The sequence below is a fragment of the Cygnus olor genome, chromosome 5 (assembly GCF_009769625.2).
Source record: "Cygnus olor isolate bCygOlo1 chromosome 5, bCygOlo1.pri.v2, whole genome shotgun sequence".
Classification (NCBI taxonomy): Eukaryota; Metazoa; Chordata; class Aves; order Anseriformes; family Anatidae; genus Cygnus; species Cygnus olor.
Window position 1 is genome coordinate 6,842,060 of NC_049173.1, and position 19,236 is coordinate 6,861,295.

The window sequence follows — 19,236 nt, forward strand, 5'->3', positions numbered from 1 at the left end:
TGCTGCCAGCTGCAGCTGTGAGGAATGACAGGAGAGTCTTACAAGACAGCGAATTCTCCAGCTGTGCTCTTTTGCTGCCTGATCTGCCACCTGGGGTCCTGCACAGGTGATCTCAACATCTGCAGCATGTGTGCTCCTTTCTTGGCCTCTCTGCACAGGGATTTCAGTGCGCAGAAGAGGGAACTGGACTCAGGCACTGCTGATTTAAGGTGTTAAAGGCTGCCGAGGCTACAACAGGTAATTTCTGGAGAAGGTCAGGAAGATTGGAGGTGGGGGATTGTGCACATCTCTCAGTTTTTTCCTGGGAACATCTTATGCTTCCCTTAAACCTTTAAATGGGATGCAGAGTTGAACTGAGTCACTTCAATATCAAAGTCATGGGTGCTTACATGGGTAATAGCTGGGTTAGGAAATAGCTGGGTGGCCCGCAGAGACTTAAATCTACCAGGCAGTATCTTCTCTTCAGGTCACATATGTGGAATGTAAGGATCGTTTGATCAAGAATAAGCATCCAGGCATTGTTCTGGGGAATATGCAGACTTAAAGAGCTGAGTTCACGATCCCTGAGCACACAAACAGGTCCATTATCACTCAGAGCACTTAAGAGCACTCAGGAGTAGGGCTGCAGCACTGGGCTGTAAATTGGCAGCATCTGCCAAAAAGCCTCGTGCACAAATGCATTTACAGCTTTGTCAGATGTGGGCACCCCAGGTGTTTTAGCACTAATGATATGTGTCCTGTGCACCTCCTTGTCTTCGGTTCTTGTGAAAATCATTAACATTACTTATGCCAACATTAACAAGTTAGCATTTCGTAGGGGTTCGTATTTCGGTCTGTGGTATTGGGTTTTCTTAGAAGAACAAAGCTCAGCGTGTTCGCTTAAAGGATGTTTACTATAAGGAAAGTAACAAGAGAAGCATACAACACTGGCAGACACATCTTTAAAAATTTATAACCGGTTACATGCTATCTGCATGGTATAATAGTACCTTGGGATTGTAGTGATGGACCAGGGATCATTTGCCCTCATCAGCGTGTGAACACGCAGCAGAAGGATGGTCTCTGCCCACGAGATATTTAACCTCCATCAGCTGCTCTGCTGGGTGCAGCTCTCCCTCCTCTAATCCAGCCTTCGCTTTTCCTCTTTCACATTTCTTTTGGGGTTTACGTCTGGGTGTAGTGCAATTTGAGAAGGACTATTGTAAAGACATTCCCATGTCTAAGAAAAGTCCTCCAAGCTTTTCAGTAGCTGCAGAATTAATCGCACATAGTAATTACATCCGTACATGATCATTATTATACCAGCAGCATATTAACCCCATTAAACAAATACAATAGCACTAACTCTGGGAAAGACAGGAGGGAGAGAACAAGCTATCAGAGTTTCTATTGGGAACAGGAGAAATTCTTGAAGTAAAGACTTGTCTGAAAACAAACATCTACCTGAGCCCCAGACAACAATGCCAAGAAGTGCAGAAGTTGCTCATGTAGAAAAATCAGGGTCTTCAGATGGTATTTGTTGGTCTGGTATCAGAGTGTTTGAAAGTCATTAGTGGATTTTATTTTATCAAATTCTTTGTTGGGGAAGGAAGGTTATTATCCTTGTTTCATTCCTGGAGGACTAAGACACAGGTTAATTTCTTTAATTGATCCCACTTAGGCCAGGAAGCTGAATAAAAAGATAACTTTTAACCAGCATATCTGGCACTGAACAGGGAGCTTGCTTGAGTTCCTAAAGCTTTGTAATTCCTGCTCCCATCTCATCAGTAATAAAGGGTGATTTGTACCAGGCAGCTGGGATGGATTCCGCCCAGAGAGCTTGGTAAACAGCAGTAAAGGTGCAACTGTTTGGTGCTGACTACTTGCCGGTTGGTCACAGTAAGCTTGTACGAGACCACTTCTTCTTTGACGTCTTTTCATTGCCTGTCCTTGGATATATCTTGAATCAATTTAAATAAGCTGAGGAAGCTTTGTTCAAGGTAGTGAAGATGAGTCCCAGAAGGATGTCTCAGTAGTGAGCAGCTGGGCACTGGCATGGAAGATGAAGTGTAGATAAATGAAAGGTATCACATGGTGGGATTCAAACTCAACAAGGGTGGACTCGGAGCCTCTTGGGAGCGAGGTATTAAGCTTATAGTAAATATCCTCTGAAAAAGAAAAAAAAAAGTCAATCAAATGTATATTATACAGAGAAAAAAAGATCTATTTGACTGTAAATATCCAAGCACCTGCACAATGAATGCCATATGCAGCTCTGGCTCCCTCCATTATATGCAGCCAGTATCTGCTGTATTTTTATAGGTTTTCTAAGGCAAATGCTGTTGGGTACTGTTGGGTGGATGGACTGACTTGGTACAGCTCTTCCATGTGAGACATGTGCGGCCTGGCACTGAAAACCAAGGAACTTTCAAGGAGCAATTGGGAGATTTTCATGGGGATGTTCCATAATAATTAAACATCCAGTGACAGCTTGCACTTGCAGTTACCTGGTAACATTTTCAAGGGTTTTGTATTTCTATGACCATTTACACTTGCTGTGGATAATGTGAAGTTATTTCAGAACCAGAAGAGTGCATCCGAAGCAGAGTGCATGGCAATGCCTCTCCCATTGCCATAGCTCTGAAAAAGAAAGAAAAAATGTTTTTGTTTTTTTTTTTCTTTTTTTTTTCCCTCCAAAAACAAGCAGAAGACAAAGGAATTGTTCCCCGCTAATTCCAAATTTCAGCTGGAGCCGAATGTTTAAGGCAAGCCCACAGCGACTGCATGGAGCAGCGTTCACAGGAGGCCTGATGACAGGCGGTACGATAAAGCCGTGCCTGTGGGCACCGTCGCTGGCGATGAGAACAGCCAAACCTAAGCACCCTTACATCATGCTGCAGCAGAGCTACTGCTGCCATTGCTGAGAAGCTGTGCCTTCATGCTTTCTGATACACTCCCAGCAACAATTCCCCTCTTCTCTGAGGCAGCATAAGGCACGCTATACGTTGTAGGAAGCGCTGAAAATGCCCTTATTGGAGGACAGACCTTGTGCAGCTGGAGAGACCCCTCATCTCCTGCCCCTCGCAGCCCCTCTGCTTGCACGAAACAAGCTGTCCGTGCTGGCAATTCCCCCTGCTGAGGCCAAACAGTGCTTACAGGGAGCACAGCACCCTTCTCTGCTGCCTTTCAAACGAAAGGTGCTGCCGGTCCGTTCCCCAGTGACTCAGACACCGTGGAGGCTGCCAGATCCCAGCCTCTCCTGGCGGAGAGCTGCCAGCCGCGGGAGGGGGACCGCAGCAGCGGAGGCTCGGTGGAAGCAGGGAAAGAAATTTGGCTCCTCAGCAACATAGTAGGCAGCTCTCAGCTCTTGTATAGTAAACAGAGTAGGCCACAAGCAGCCTCTGGCCCAGTGCAGATTTTCACGACGTGGGGCTGGCCGCAAAAGCTTGAGTCTAATTTTCCTCTGCGCTCTTTTCACCGGTACAGCTGCGGTGAGCCAGGTTCAGGGATCCCTGCCCCGGTGCCAGTTTCATGGGGAGGTAAAGCCATGGGCTGACAGAGCAGCAGCCTCCTGGGCCAGGTCAGTCAGAGCCAGTGGAGGTACCAGGGCAGATATCTCCATGCTGTGCCATGCAGAGTAGCAGCGATGCTGCCCCCGAGGCTGCTTTGCTGCTGTTTATTTTGTGGGCTGGGAGTGTGGCCATGCCAGCTGGGGGAAATTAAGCTCAAGGCCCAAGGCTTTATTTTACTATGGGTCTTATTAGTCTGGATTGCAGCATGCTGGCATGGTTATACTGCTTTTGGAAACGAGCTAGCTTGCCTGGAGCGAGGGTGGGAGAGTCCGCACAGTGCTGCGTTATGCTCTGCAGTCCACAGCCTGAGAGGTCAGAAGTCTTTGGTTGTTTATTTCCTTTCTAAATATAAATTCAAGCAGGGAGCTGGACCCTTTTGTATTGCAGTGTTTTTGTTCACAGGTCAGTGTTTTTAATAATGGTGAAGCTTAGGGTAAGTGAAAGCAGAGCTCACGCTACGCTCCGTGCTCCAAAACCAGGAACGTATAAATTATAGTTGATTATTCCCCTGAGTTGTCATTATCAGTTAGTTCCCTTGGAAGGATGATGACAGAAATGGGTCATTAGAAGAATCACAGATAAACTGATTGCCTTTGCAGATGAGCTCTCAAGAGGTGTTTTATGGTTGGGGCACTGCTGATGGAGACAGAGCAGTCTGCAGGAGAAGACGTTTGGCCAAACCTCTGGAGTAATACACAGCGCCAGCCCAAAATGTGTCTGGCTGCCTGCAGCATTCCTTGATTTAGTGCTCTTCGCTCCGGTATTAAATGCAGAGGTGTTGATGTTTCGTGTCTGTGAACATTGTTCGCTCCCCTCGTCCCAGGGCTGAATGATGAGTTTAACGTAAAAACGATCTGTGGCAAGAGCTTCTGGTCCAAAGTCTGTACGGAAAAGAGAGCCTGGTGGATGCGGTGCTAAAATTGGTCTTGGCAAAATTCAACATCGTTCCTGCTTCTTCACAGACTTTTGTGTAACCGTAGGCAAGCTTCAGTGCCACACAATCCCAGGTATTAAGAGGTCTGGCTCTTCTTCACGGCAGTGAGGTAGGTGCCTCGATAGAGGGTGAGCTCTTAGGCATTTTAAAGAATGTAAGCCTTAATCTTTCTTCCCCTTTTGTGCTTGACAGAGGTGACATGAAAGTAAATACACTCAAGAGTGTAAAGTGCTGAGATACCACAGTAATGAGGCCATTACTGAATCTGAGCATGTAATTAGATGGAAAATGTTTGCCTTCGTAATGAATAGATGCTCTCACACATACATTCCTCAGCAAATTGGCAAGTTCATTCTTGCTCTAGTTCCACTAATCTTGCCGGGTACCCAAGGGTGGATTTTGTTTGGCAAAGCCAAGCCAAGGGGAGAGCTTTCCATCTCAGAGAACCAGACTGGACTACAAGGAGAGCCAGGAAGTGTTTCCTGATCAGACACCTAAAAAGGTGCTGAAAGGAGCACAATGCAGTACGGGTGAGCGAGCCACAAATGTGGTTAGTGAAGCAGAATAACAGCTCTGCTTCGTACGCACCAGCTCTGCAAAGCAAATTTCATATGCTAAATATATTATCCACACCTACTCCTTTATTTCTGTTCAGGCAAGCTCGATTCTTTTGGCTGGTAAAATACACCCAGTGGAATAAATCTGAGAAGAATTAGCAGCCTGATGTCACTTGCACTGGTTTTGTGCCTGTGTTTACACGGAGGTGAGTAAGGCTCCTGGTATTAGCTCTGCAGTGAGCTGCTTCTCCTCCCAGCCTTCACGTTCTCACCTTATCCAGATGATGTGTGCAGAACTCCCTCAGACCTTGGTACCGTGCAGGCAGGACGGTGCCAGAGAATTACATAACAGATTCTGATGCGTATTAAGGAAAAAGCCTAATTTTCTGGTTTTGATCTCTCTCGGTTTAAGTCATCAGCTGTGCAGTGCTCGGTCGTCTTTAGAGCCAGCTCTGTTACTCCACACTTGCCAAAGTTGAGGCCTCACTAAGGGATGTGACACACTGCAAGAAACCCGTCCATTTGCTGCCTGGAAAATTGTCTGGGACGTGTGGAACACCTGTGAGGTTCAAGCTGTGGCACTTGTTTAGTGTTGAAACGGAGCTCATCTCTAGTGGCAGCATTGCCTAGATGGCTGCCCAGTTATGCCACGTGCTCCTTTGGCTGTAGTGACTGCAACTTGGTTGACTCCGCAGGGCTCTGCTGAAACAGACGTGCCTGCAGCTAGGTGTGATGAACCCCACCTGAGCTGTCAGTGCTGGCAGTAGTGAGAGGGGAGGGTGATAGGAGCCTTTGCTGAAAGGAAAACCTAGACCTCGGTCCTCTCTGTCTTCTCAGAAAAAGAGATGCAGGCATGTGTGGGTGACCCTTCTCCCAAGTGGCGTGGGAAGCTAAAAAAGCACTTCACCTGCTGTTGGCTAAGTTTCCAGGTCCTGTGTTCAGGTGGGATAGCAGATAGCATTTGTGGCACTCCTTGGCTGGATGCTGCTTCTCTGCTCTGTCCATCCCTTGCCCCAGCACAGCTGGGGATGCCCTGCCAGGGGCTCCTGGACCCTCTGGCTCCCTCTGCCCCCTCTTCCCAGCACTGCTGCAGACCCAGCTCTGCCCTCGCTGACCTCCCAGCCCTTACTGGGATCCCAGCCAAGTGTCCTCGCCCTCTGCAAAGCGGTTCTCAGAGGGTGGTGGGGAAAGGGAAGCGACACCAAGGACATAACTACAGGGGAGTGGAGCACAGAGGGTCTCAGCTCCGTGAATTCCTGGGTCCCAGCCCTTCCCTCGCTTACATGCCAGCAGAAATGAGCCTTTTCAGCTTTCTGTCTGCACGTGGGATTGGTTTGGAAAATGTACTGAAATTATGCAGAAGATGTGAGATTTCAATTTTTTAAAGGAAAGGCAGTTTGGAATTTAAGCAGGGAATTGTCCTACTTAGATGCTTGTTTGTATCCAAAAATCAGTCTGGCTGAGTTTCTGGCTGCTTTGAAATTAGTCCTCACAATAAAAAAAGAAAAAATATGTTAAAAAAAAATAAACAAAAAAACTCACCTTACTCCCCATTTATCTTTAATTCTGGGGAGCTCCCTGCAGACTGAGGAGTTAGAGGGTCTTGGAGGTCTTTCCAACCTTAATGATTCTCGTGTTTCAGTGCACATTCTGCTTTGTTAGAGCAAAATAAAGTGACATCTCTGTGAGTATGGCAAGAAATTGTGCCTGGTGGTTATCTGGTTTGGTTTCACGTTGAGTTGAGCTTGGGCAGAGTCCTCTTCTGCGTGTTTTGTTTCTGATGGGTCCAAAGTCGTTCCAGATGCCAACCCCTCGGCATCACCCGAGGGATTTGAGTCGAATATTCCAGGGGGAATTAGCCCTCCTCTTGGGAAAGCAGCTCTCAGCGAAGCAGCTCTTTCCTTCCCAGCTACGATCGGCAAACTCTTTTACGTCAGAGCTCCGCTTTTCTGTCTAACGAGCAGGTCTTTGCTGGCACAGTTTACTCATCTCCAGCGTTGTGTTGGGAGCCAACTTGGCCCCGCTAGCTAATGATTGGACTGAACTTTCCCCGCAGTAACTCGATAGCTGTACAGCTGTGCAGGCTCACAAATTGCTCCTCGATTGTCAGTCTCCTGACAGCTTTTTCAGTGGAACAGTTTGAGGAGCGGGGAGCCCTGCTTTGGAGACACAGAAGTGTTTTCACACCTGAAGTGTAATTTCACACCTTGTGTCGCTCAGCAGATAAGTGCGTAAAATAGCACATCAAACGGGAACAGAAGAGGATAGACATGCTGTAGACAAGAGACCGCGGCTTGTTATTTATTTCCTATCTTCAGCACACTCTGAAATAATAATCGCTTGCAGAAACCCAGGCACAGATTTACAGAGGGGTTAGGAGAGGCTTTTTCTGGCCAAGTGATCTGCTACCATTGCCTGCAGAGCAAGGCGAAAGATTGCACAGAGCTGGGTCTGTGGAGCAGTGGGACTGCAGAGCTCTGCCTGAGACCACCACATACTGAGGTGAAATAGTTAATACAGGAGACAGCAAGAGTTTTAAGGGTAGATTTATAGGAATATAGAATTAGAATCCCTTCCCTTTATTTACTGATCATTTTTACTCCTTACATTGACTTAAATAGTGAATAAAATTGACTTTGAGGCCACCAAAAAAATAAGACAAAAATTTGGAACAGGCTTTTTACTGTGCACGCAGGTTTCTTTTCCTTCTTTTTCATCACCCTTTTCATTTGCTGTTTCAAGTAATAGGTTGTAGAGGCTTTTAGGCTTTGTTTTTTTTTTTTTCTCAGATGAAAAAGTGTAGCCAAGGGAGGCCCTGGTACGACAGCTCCAAAGAAACTTTGTTGTGAGGGAGAGGAGGGTAATGTGCAGATGCACCATTTGACGTGGAGAGTCCACAGAGATGCTCATAGTTTCAGTTAGTCTTAGACAGGTTTCCTAGGCTTGGGAACCAACTTTCCTGCTTTTTCCAAGAGAGTAGGGCTGAAGCACTGTTTCTTTCCTTTCTTCTTCAGTAGGGCTGCTTCCTTCCTTTCTTCTCCCCAGCTGAATATGAGGTGCACCAAGAGGTGCTGTCATCTGCTTCTCATCCCATGGATTTTACTAAGGAGATCAGCCCAGCCCTCATCCATTTTGCAGTGCAGACAAAGCTGCCCTGCTTCAAGTTTTTTGGCTGTTTTTTGATGACTTGGGGCTTTCATTTAGTCTGTTAACCATTCCAAACATTTTCTTTCCTCTGTTTTGTCCTAGACACCTATGGAAAGCTCTGCCTGCTCAACTCCATGGGCCAGGAGATGTCTCGCTGCAAGACCTCCATCCGCCGAGGACAGCCCAACCCCGTCTACAAGGAAACTTTCATCTTCCAGGTTGCCCTCTTCCAGCTCTCCGATGTCACGCTCATGATCTCCATATACAACAAGCGCAGCATGAAGCGCAAGGAGATGGTCGGCTGGATTTCCATGGGGCAGAACAGCAGCGGGCAGGAAGAGCAGAGTCACTGGCAGGAAATGAAGGAATCAAAGGGGACACAGGTCTGCAGGTGGCACACACTGCTCGAGTCCTAATGGTCACAGGGGCAGCCTGCGGGTCCTGGGACTGTGGGCTGTGTTCCCAGTCAGCAGGAAGCAGCTATCCCATGGCAAGCACTGTGCTCTGCCAGGTCTTGTACACTTTAACCTGACTGTCAGTGCCACCTGTCATGAGCACTGGAAGTGGCAAGGCCTGAGAAGCAAGTTTACTTCTTGTCTTTGCAGGTTTCCCTGCATTTTCCATATCCAAATAATTATCCCAAGGGAAAAGCAATGGGCAAACCTACAACATCCCCTCTTTGGGCCTTGTCTTGCTCATTTTATCATACGCCTAACCATCGCAGTCTGATTTTGATGCTGTTTTCTTCTGGGGTAAATTCTCCCTTCCTTCCTTTCCCTTATTTATATTAATGAAGTTTGCAAACATTCTTGACGCGCAGATAGCTCACAGATAGGCTAAACTGCATGCAGATCACGTTCTCTCTCTCATTATCATGTTTTTGAGTCCTAGAAATAAGCATTTGGTACCACTATGGACTGGATTTTTCAGGCAGCATGGGAAAGCACTGTTGAATTCTCTGTCAACTTTTAAGTGCCTAGGCATTACTACTGTCTCCTGTACTAACAATTGATATTATTCATTAGGACTTAATACTACCAATATTTTTAATGAGGCACCCTGTGCACTTGTTAGCCTGTATTGCCATAGGCGTGCATGAGAGGTAACTAGCATCGGTTTTATATCGCAGTTATACAACGCATGTTTAGATGCTTACTTGAAGTTCATGGCTTCTGTCATCATGGATACCAAAAAAAAAAAAAAAAAAAAGACCAGACCAAGCTGCACATCCACCTTTGTGCCTGAATCACACTTTTCTGCATCGTTTTGGCCGTGTGTTACTTTGCTCTGTAAAAGTGAGGTTCATTCAGAAAAGCGTTCCTGTGAGCAGTGCACAGAAAGGCCTTCTGGCTGTGGTTTCTCTCACTCAGTTAAGCACAACTCAAGTTCTCTGAGGGCTCTTGTTCAAATGTTCTATCCTGTAATGTCTTCTGGGGATCTGAAAAGGGACCATTTTTGGCATGCTGAGCAGTAGGGAATGCCAGACCACATCACTTCATCTTTGGGGCAAGCTCTCCTACAGGCAAGAAATAGGATCCAGGGGACCCCTCCTAGAGGGGGTGCTGGCTCTGACGAACCACACCGGAGAAAAGTATTACGTTTCCTGCCTCTGACTGAAACCAGTGCAAGGAGCAGGCTTGCTGGATGAGGTGATGACACTTTTATGTAGTTATTCTTCGGACTCTTTTTTGTCATTTTCCATTTTAATCTTTTTTCCTGTCTCTGTGAGTTAAAGTCAAAAAATGAAAAAAATTGGAGTCAATGGATAGGGAACACGTCTTCGTCTGCTGTCTCACTATTGAACGTTTAGCAGTCGTTAGCTGTTGCAAAGCTGCGTGTGACACAGCAAAGGATGTTCATCCTCTCGTGCAGTGATGGTACGTAGACAGTAAGGTGCCAAGACATTCAAATGCTATCATCGGCCTGATTTCGATTCCCTGTTCTCTTTAGAAGAGGACTGGCATTTCTTCATTCCTGCTGATGGTAATGAGACAGGAAATATTCTGCTGAAAAGGTTTCTGAGTCCTGAATCACCTCATGTTTTGTTTTTGTCGTTTACTAAGACCTGGCACCAAACTCTGCCTCCTGCACCACAATTGTCTCCTTCCCTTTGATGGTGCTGTGCAGATCTAACCAGTGCAAGTTTGGGCACTGGCTTTTTAACCAAAATTGAGCCTGGGTGCTGGTTTGCCTCACACCCAGTGAAGTGCTAGACTTGGGTTATCACTTGGTGTGATGCACACAGGCTTTGTCTGCCCTCGCGGGGCAGTCCAACAAGAAAGAATAATCTGTAGGGAGAAGGACTGCAGGTATAGGTGAGACAAATTATCCTACAGGTCATGGTTATAGATATTCTTACACTTACCTGTCTGAGCACCATTTCCAGTGAGACTGGTGGGTGTCCTATGCAGGAGGGTTGTCCTCCACTGCCTAGATAAGCTGGCATAGTATCTGCTTTGCACTACTGGAGCTTTGTATCGCAAAGCAGGATCTAACCCAAACAGAACTACGTTTTTGACTGCACTGTTAATGCTGCTGTATTACCAATAGGAGAGAAAATAAGCATGTGAGCGGTAATGAGCAGAACAGGTCTGTGTTTCTTTTACCATGTACTTTTCTTCTGGAAGAAAAAGTACAGAAAACAGCCCAATTCAAAAGGTGCATTTGCTGATTTCAGATGTTTTCCAATCTCTGCATCTGTTTTTCCTGAACTGCACAAAATGTATATACAAGTGTTTATAAGCAATTTTATTATCTGAAATGTGTATGTATAATAAACTTACTGAGATTCTCTTCGTTACTTCTTGAACCTGCAAAGTATTGCTTATGCTTAATTTAATGATTAGCTAAGGGAAAAGCATAACTTGATAGTATGTTTCAGAAGTGAACTGGAGATAACCCAGGTTTTTAATTGTCTGATTAAAAAGAAATCTTGGAAAAGACCATTTTAAAAAGCAATGAAGTAAACTGTTTTTGGACTTCTGTGCTATTTTCGTATCTACATCTTCTCTGAAGATACAGCATAAGGGAAATTGAATTTTAAGATATATTTCTACTGTAGAATAGTGGGAGTCAGGATACTTGGAGTCAGCTAATATCTGAGCATGTTAAAACTTTGCTCTCAGATGCAGTAGCTTCCTGCATCATTGCAACGGCATTTTGGCCTGATGTTTTACAAGAAGAATTTGGAGGGAAGGAAAAAGGGATGAGGCAAGGGAAGCACTGATTTTTTTTATTTTTATTATTTTGGGGCTGCTGCTAAACCCGCTGGCACATCCATGCCTTGAGCAGTACATTTGTGAGGTTCATTAAATTCCTACTGAAGCACAGGGGGATTTAGGAATCTTGGGATGAACAGTGTTGGAGCTCATGCGTACGAGCTCTAGTTTGGGGGTTTTGTTGCTTTTTTGGTTTATTTCTCTTTGCAGTATTGAGTATCTGTGAAATGAAGAAGGCTTTGCAGCAGCTCCCCTTTATAGCAGAGCTCCCGTAATTCTTCCTATTGACAGATTGAATTAGTCATTGCTAATATTGATACAGGCTGGCCTTGTGCTCCTGGTCTTTCTCATGTAAATACCACTGCCCTTTCAGTCACTGTCTTAACCCCTTGTTTCCTTTAGAAGTGGCTGAGAAGACTGAATTTTCAGAAGTACTTCCATTCCTTGGGAATCTGGCCGTGCACTTAGCCCTCTGTTGGTGGCGGTCACTAGACCTGGAGCCCGGTGCTCTGCCAGCCTCCATCCACGTGAATGCTGATGCCCAGTCTCTGCTTTTGTGGGGCTCCTGGACAGGAGGGAGGCTGTGGGGCAATCAGAGGCTGACCTGGTTCTGGGAGTGCTTGGGCACTTGCACATCCTCCCTGTGCAAGTTTCCTAACACGTTTTCTAAGGTAATTCATCTCCTTTTGATTCTCTTGTCTGGAATCCCCTAAGAGTTTGTTTGAATTTTCTCCTCTTGGGGAGTGGTGGAAAAAAAAAGCCCCCAAACCCACAAAACCATTGTGTGGGAAGGAGCTAACAACACTGGCATAAGCCCAGAGTGCTGTGGGCAAGTGCTCTGGGTACATCTCTGTACCTCAAGCAGCATCGTTCAGCTAGCTGCAGTCTGCTCCCTCCTTGGTCTCTCTCCAGCCAGCACGTCCCTGTCCTGCTCGGCACTCTGCTGTTATTTTTTTGTTTTGTTTTGTTTTTAATGTGTATCAACAGCAGAACAGAATGATCTCACCGCGTTTGTATTCTCTGCAGTAATGCTGACTTTCAACTGATGCCCACAGAAACGAGAACCTCTTTTAGCCTGCGGCGCTGCAGCGACAGCTAACTGAAGTGCCCCTTTGTAAAGCCTTCCTCTGGGCTGTCTGCTGCGCGGTTTGATGAGTCTGGGTTTCCTTTCTACCGCTGTCTTTAATTACTTGGGCCCTGCTGTGTCCTGCTCGCTCCAGCTTGCCTGCATTTCCCTCACGGGGTGACGCGGGGTGCGCGGTTCCTGGGGCGCACGGACAATGCATGCGGGTATTTTTAGCGGCTGCAGATCCCGAGGAGTTACCGTGTGCTTTACATAATCGACTGATCTTCAGTTGTGAATGTCTTCAGATGTTCTTGGACTCACAGAACCAGGGGCTGCCAGCTGCTATTGATCATTTCTCCAGCACAAAGCTGACGGTGGCAGCCTGGCAGAGGAACAGGCGTTTCCTCTGGTGGCGGTTCGCTTTCTCCTTCAGCTGGTGCTGACCTTGCAGCTAGCGTGCCTGCAGAGCTTTCCTTCCACTCCCATATTTATCATCGTCTTTAATCTGTGTGATCACTGCACTTCATCTCTCGGCCTCTCAGCTGCCTCCTGCCCTCGCCACAAAGGTGGATGTGGAGGCCGAGCGAAGCCTACGGCCTGCTGCAGGGCATGGCGGTGGGGCTAGCTGCCACCTGAGGGGCCGGGCTGGAGGTAGGCCGCTGGTGTCCGGCTGGTCTTCTTCAGCGATAAACACACCCAGACGCTGGCAGGTCTTAGAGCTTGGAACTCAGTGTAGCTGATTTGAGTGTTTATTTGGGATCTGGTGCAGATTTAGCAGGCACGACGTGCAAGAAGTTGTGCAAGAAGTGAAAACCCCCAGCAGTGGCCGGGACAGGGGGAGGGAAGGCTGGGTGCTTGCACTGCTGCACACCTGTGGGTTTGCTGTTTGTCACCACAGCTCCTTAGCCCCAGAGCTGCTGAAGGCATACACAAGGCATACAGCTTTTTTTTTTTTTCTCCTCCTCCTCCTAAGCAGAGTGAGCGCGTGTCTTCCCGCAGCCTGCACCGTAGGCCTTAAGAAATGAAAGTGTAAATATTTTGTCTCTCACAGCAGCTCAAGGTCATCTTTCTGGAACAGCAAACAGGCACAGAATCCAAAGAAGATCAGTCCGTCATGTGAGTAAGGTTAGCATCTGCACTTACAAATGACAAAGGCTATTAATCCTCATGCTGTAATCCCCAAGCTGTTTGCCAGCTGGCAGCAGGAAGATGTTCCTGCTCAACCCACGCAGCTATCCATGTTTTTTCACCTTTATGAAGCAGATATAGGTCAATACTGGATAGCCTGGATAACGAACTTGGTAGCTACCATTCATCACTTCTAGTGTTACAATTCATCTCTTGTAGCGTTACAATCCCTCTCTTCTCCACACAAACCACCCGTACGGAAGAGGGTGTAGCAGGAGAGCTGCAGGCTGTGCACCCTCTGCTCCCCACATCAGATGGCTGAAGGCCAGGTTGCTTCCCTCTGCTCCCCCAGTTCTCAAGGGAAGGAAAAGCAGGGAAAACCCAGCGCTTGGATATGGCAGGTAAAAGGCCACTGTTGAGATGTGTTTGATCATTTTTGGGGGACATAACCAGCCTGGGCCTGGTGAGGGGCTGCAGATGGGGCCAGAGTGAGCGATGCAGGTGGTTGTGGTGCTCAGCGATGCCTTGCACAGCACACAGCCACATGTCCCCCTGTCACCAGCACGGAGCAGTGGGCAGCTGAAGGTGGAAAAAGTTCAAAAGGAGACCCGAGAGCCAGATGGGAGCCATGAAGATCCATCAATGCTCATCTCTTTAGAAAATTTGAGGGCAGAGTCTTGGGCTGTGCTCAACAAAAGTGTGGTTTAACAGAAATCTCAGCTCCCAAGGGAGCTGCAGGTGTGAGGAGGTGAGGACGTGGCCTCCTGGCCCCTGCTGGCTGTGGCAGACCAGCACCGTGGAGGTACCAAATGCTTCAGAGGCATCCCTGTAACTTCCTACCCATCGTGGGTGGATCTCAACTTGAGGACCGAGACCAAAAGCTGTTCTGGCCATGGGTGAAGAACAAGAAGGATTCAGGATTTGGACACAAGCTGAATTCTTTGCTGAGTCCCGCAACCATTAATTACCTTTCACCTCCAGGGAAGGCATTTTATCGTGCCAAATGATTCCCTCTCCCTTAATTTCTCAGACTTGCGAGAACATTGCAAACTTTTCATTAGCAGCTGGGAAAAATCACAGAATTTTGCCAGTTTTCCTCATCCCTGTTGTGTCTTGTTAACACTTTCCAGGTGCTTTTCCTTCACACCACCTCCACCATGCCATCTCCCAGCCTTTTGTTAATATCAGTAGAGATCTGCTCCAAGTCAGGGCCGTGCCTGGCAGCAATATTTTATATTCATGGTGCTCAGGATAAAACCTGTTCTCCGATCTCTTGCTGTCACTATGTGGCATCTCAAGCACAAGGTTTCCAATTAAGCTAGTCCCACATCCCTCCTGTTGGCCTCTGCTGGCGCAGCTGTATTTTTTGTCATGCTGGGCTCTATTCCCTGTTGTAACTCCATCGACTTTTTCCCAGCAGAGAGTTTTGCCTCCTGCCTGTCATGAAGAGTAAGTGGAGTAATCATTTGGTAGACTTAGCATTTAAATATTGCGTGGCATTTATACATGTGTATATAAAAATGTTTTTTATGGTAGAGTGCCCCCGGGCATTTGCATGAAGCACATTTCAACGTACGTTCGACTGTTGATTTAAGCACACTGTACATAGTAAGTCATTTTTAGTGCATATTGGCTTCTTTCTCTATTGGAACAATGCACTTTTCTGGCAGGGATGGGTCTTTGTAGCCCCTCGGCTGCATTTACTGCTGGACGTGGTGGATTCTCTGGCCAAGTTGCATGTAGTCCCTCTCGCACGTGCCCTGGGATGTGATAGTGTTTCATCTCCAGCTGCTTGGTGGGTGGATGCCAGAGCTTTTGGGGTGCCTTGGCACCAGGCAGCACGGCGAGCTCGCTCCCTGCACCTCCCTCTGATGCCTCTGATGCTTGGAATAATCCCCTGGGAGATTTTTCTTCCTTCCCTGCCGTCATGTCCTCGGGCTGGTTGGTACGCTGAGAAATGCGGAGCGACCTGTGGCTGAGGATGCGTCAGGAGTAACACGGGTCTCAGCTCTCCTTTCCCAGGAAACGCGGTGTATCCTCTATAAATCGATCACTTAACATCGCATCAATATGGACAAATTAATAAAAATGCCAGCTCCCTAACTCCTGTCTCTATAAAAGCAGGTCTTGTAGAGCTTGAATTTATTGCCAATTTATAAATATGTCTATAAAAGGAGAACTGCTCTGCTCTGAAGGTTACACGGAACAAATTCATGTACCCTTTTCACTTTCATAAAGTTCAAAGATAGCACTGAAAATTGTACCTTCTTTCTAGCTAGTGGATGACTGGTACTGACTGGTGAGGCCATGGGAATGGTATGAGCATCGTTTTACTTGCTACGTGTGGGACTGAAAGAGAGAAGCTGAAGTGCAAAACTGTGATAAAAAAAAAAAAAAGAAGATGAAAAATACGATGAAAAGATGTTTGGATATTCAACAGGAAGAGTGATATGGGTTTATTCTTAGCTTTTCATGTACTTGACAATGAAACATTTTTATTCTACTTAAGTGTTAACGTGCATGATCATACAATATATTGCCTCTCGCTAATTATATGCTGTGTTAGGAATACTAATGTCTAGATGATATCTGACTGGGGAAAAAAAAAAAAAAGCATTAAACCCAGCTTCTGCAGAATTCTGGGCTGAAATTACCCACACGCACACACAACCATCCACACCTTACAAGCACTCTTATTTTGTTTCGGTGAGCAATGCTGTTCCAGGTTTTTATCAATAAACTAGAGGCAGATGGCTCATGTAGACATGCAAAAACCAGCGCGTCGTTCTTATTGTGGCAGAACCGAGTGAATATGCATCTAGGAGAGGCGCACGCGTTGTGTTCAGAACAAAGATGCAGGTGGCCGGTGCATAATGCATGGCTGGGAGGAATGGGAATGTGCCCCCTCCGTCCCCCTGTCTGTCTGCACGGACAGACAGGGGGACAGGGGGCTCTGGGTGCCCCTGTGGCCGGGGTGTCCAAGGGGAGGATGCGTCTTGCTTCGGAAATGGAGCCAAGAGCTCAAAAGTCGTCTTTCCCATGAGGGCTGCTCCTGGTTAGCCGTGTCTTCCACATTTGCTGTGTCCCTTGGGCCGGACCTCAGCGGTTGGGCTGACACGAGGCCGGGCACGGCACTGTGGGGGTGAGAGACTTGTCCCTGTCCGGTGGCCACTTGGCCTGCAAGTACCTTTGATCGTGCTTTGCTTACGTGCGGTACACTTCCACCAGGTAGCAGTTGTAATCCACGACCACGTTAAGCTAGGAAAAGACGAAAGTTAAATAATAATTCAGAATAAACAATTCTGAACTGGGGGTGATTTTGAAGGAGAGCACCGAGAGCGGTGATTTATTAGGAGGAACCAGGATTTCTGAATCCTTGCTGGCACCCGCGGGGCTGGCTCTCCAGGGCCGGTCCAGAAACAGCTCCTTCTCCTGGCGGCTCTTGGTGGCTTTGCTCTCCAGAAGCCCCAGCAGTGGCTGCACGAGCCCAGTCTGGGCGTGCAGCAAACCCAGCCCAGAAAAACTCACCCTGCCAGTGCAAATCTGGGCTGGCTGATAGCACAGCTTTTCCCCATGCATTTTTCTGAAACGCATTTACAATTCATGCTGCCCGTCTCCCATCCTTGATTCCCCTGCAAACGCCACGCTCTGTTTTGTTTTGTTTTGTTCCCATTATTCTGCTCGTCCTCCAGCTGCATGTTAATCCACTGCTCGGAGCTGCTTCGTTCCTTGGCAAAGCACCAAGTACTGTTTTGCCAAGATATCCCTGATGTCATCCCCAATTTGGCCAGGTGGAGAAGTCACATTTTTAATGTCGGGAAGCTAAGTTTTGAATTTCAACGAAAGAGTGATATCATTTTTCATGAGAGGGTGAAAGCATTCCCACGTCTCCATCAGCTCAGTTTGGGCTGGGGAAGCTGAGCTGTCTGCCATCTGTCTCCTCACCAGTCTCTCCCCCACCGTCACCGTTTCTGAACGGTTTGGCCAATTTCAAGCACATCTGAGAGAAGGGTGAACGTCTGGAAGCCGATTACATGTCTACGACTTGCGTTACCTGGCAGAGGGGCTCTTGCAGAGAAGCAGAAAGGAGCAGGTTTGGCAGCCCAGGGTTGGTTGGCAAGCACACAGCCATGGGGCGCAGCCCCGGCCCCGCTCCGCGTGCTGCCCCTGGTGGGGCTGGAGGTGGCCAAGGGGCTGCGGTGGGGTTTGGTGGGAGGCTGATGGGGAAAGAGTGGAAACGGGTATAAGAAAGGAGTTCATTTGCTCTGCTGCTCCCCAGCTGGCTTCTGTTGTCTCACTATTGATTTATTAAATGTAAACAGGGCGGTGAAACAAAACAGCCCCTAGCAGATTCTAAAATACCGACGGAAAAGGGCAGAAAGGCGGAGGTCTAAGACTGGAAAAGCCAAAACGAGCTGGCCTTGCAGGCTGCGGGCAGGGCTGGCCCCCAGGCCACTCAGTCCCTCCCTGGTGGGCCAGTGGCTGCAGGGCTCCGGCAGCTGGATCTGCACGTCCAGATGTGCCGGGACGAGGGGAGGATTTGGGGGATTTTGTGGGCTGGGGCAGCCAAACGGCCAGGCCAGGGGGAGAAACCGGAGCAGGGCACGCCCGAAACTGCTCGGTTTCTCGGGTGCAGATGCTAAGCATTTCAGGTACATTTTGTCTTTTTAAAATACTTTCTGCATGTGTAAAGCTTTGTGCCAGCGGGGCTCGGGCTGTGTTCAGACACACGGCGTGTGTGCAGGTATACGGTGCCCGGGAGGGCTGCTGCTCCTGCACCCGTCTTTTGGGTGTTCGGTGCTTCAGTTCAGAAGGCACGTTCATTTCATGCGCTGGTCCTCAACAGCTGGCTGGAGGAGATGTAACTCTTTTGAGATGAAGGAGCTGATTTTTTCCAATTCTGAGAGGTAGTTAGAGTAAAGTAAATGCTAATGGTTTTGTTTGTTTTTTCTTTTTTTTTTTTTTTTTTATGTTCCCAATTGCCCTAAACCATTTTAAAATCTGTTTATTATTTTATTATAGCACTGACTGTGCTAGGCAATCTTGCTTTCCAAAGAATTAAAAAAAAAAAAAAAAAAGCTACTCTTCTATTGTCTGCTTGTCCGGGTTTTATCTCATGCAGTACACACTTGAAGTCTTATCTTTTCAAATAATATCACTGTCAATAGAGACTTTGGTCCCAGTTCACGGGTCTGTTTAATTTCCACTGCACGAAAACAACGTGTGCTTGAGCTGGGCAGCGACTCCTGAGCTGGCATCCCTGGCCGAGAGGGGAAAGCTCCTTCCCCTGGGAGGGGAGGGCGGCTCACGTCCCATGGTGATACGGGGAAGGGATGAGGTGGGGTGGGGTGGGAGATGGGGATGGGATGGGATGGGATGGGATGGGATGGGATGGGATGGGATGGGATGGGATGGGATGGGATGGGATGGGATGGGATGGAGCATCTGCTGTGCATCTCCCTTCAGATTGTGTGACCACTGGTTTGTCTTAGCAGGCACTCTGTTTCCCTGCACTCTCTGCCCCCCCCCCCCCCCCCCCCCCCCCCCCAAAGGGGGCAAAATAAAGCAGCGAGGTTTGGATTTCAGAAGAATTTGCTCTGGGCTGCTCAGGGGATGGCAACTCTTCTTGGAGCCA

General features: G+C 47.7%; 1 protein-coding gene and 2 long non-coding RNA genes across 17 annotated transcripts in view; 1 reads left to right on the top strand and 2 right to left on the bottom strand.

The window, feature by feature from the left end:
- The window catches only part of SYT16 (synaptotagmin 16), a 99,738-nt gene extending 88,609 nt beyond the window's left edge, over nucleotides 1-11,129 (top strand). For all 13 annotated transcript variants that reach the window (XM_040560581.1, XM_040560573.1, XM_040560574.1 and 10 more), the window contains one exon: nucleotides 8,292-11,129. In XM_040560581.1, the coding sequence (XP_040416515.1) occupies nucleotides 8,292-8,605 (314 nt within the window). In that variant the 3' untranslated portion in view covers nucleotides 8,606-11,129. The remainder of the gene's footprint in view (nucleotides 1-8,291) is intronic.
- Nucleotides 1-19,236, bottom strand: part of LOC121071819 — a 21,393-nt gene continuing 2,157 nt past the window's right edge. Inside the window, exons 2-4 of the long non-coding RNA XR_005820802.1 lie at nucleotides 6,956-6,965; nucleotides 1,896-1,897; nucleotides 1-748 (exon numbers count right to left, since the gene is read on the bottom strand). This is a non-coding gene — a long non-coding RNA (uncharacterized LOC121071819). The remainder of the gene's footprint in view (nucleotides 749-1,895; nucleotides 1,898-6,955; nucleotides 6,966-19,236) is intronic.
- Nucleotides 9,365-19,236, bottom strand: part of LOC121071818 — an 11,322-nt gene continuing 1,450 nt past the window's right edge. The window contains exons 3-4 of one of the 3 annotated variants that reach the window (XR_005820800.1): nucleotides 16,789-16,859; nucleotides 9,365-15,977 (exon numbers count right to left, since the gene is read on the bottom strand). This is a non-coding gene — a long non-coding RNA (uncharacterized LOC121071818). Of the gene's footprint in view, nucleotides 16,860-19,236 lie in introns of all 3 variants that reach the window. The other 2 variants (XR_005820801.1, XR_005820799.1) reach the window with 2 other exon arrangements.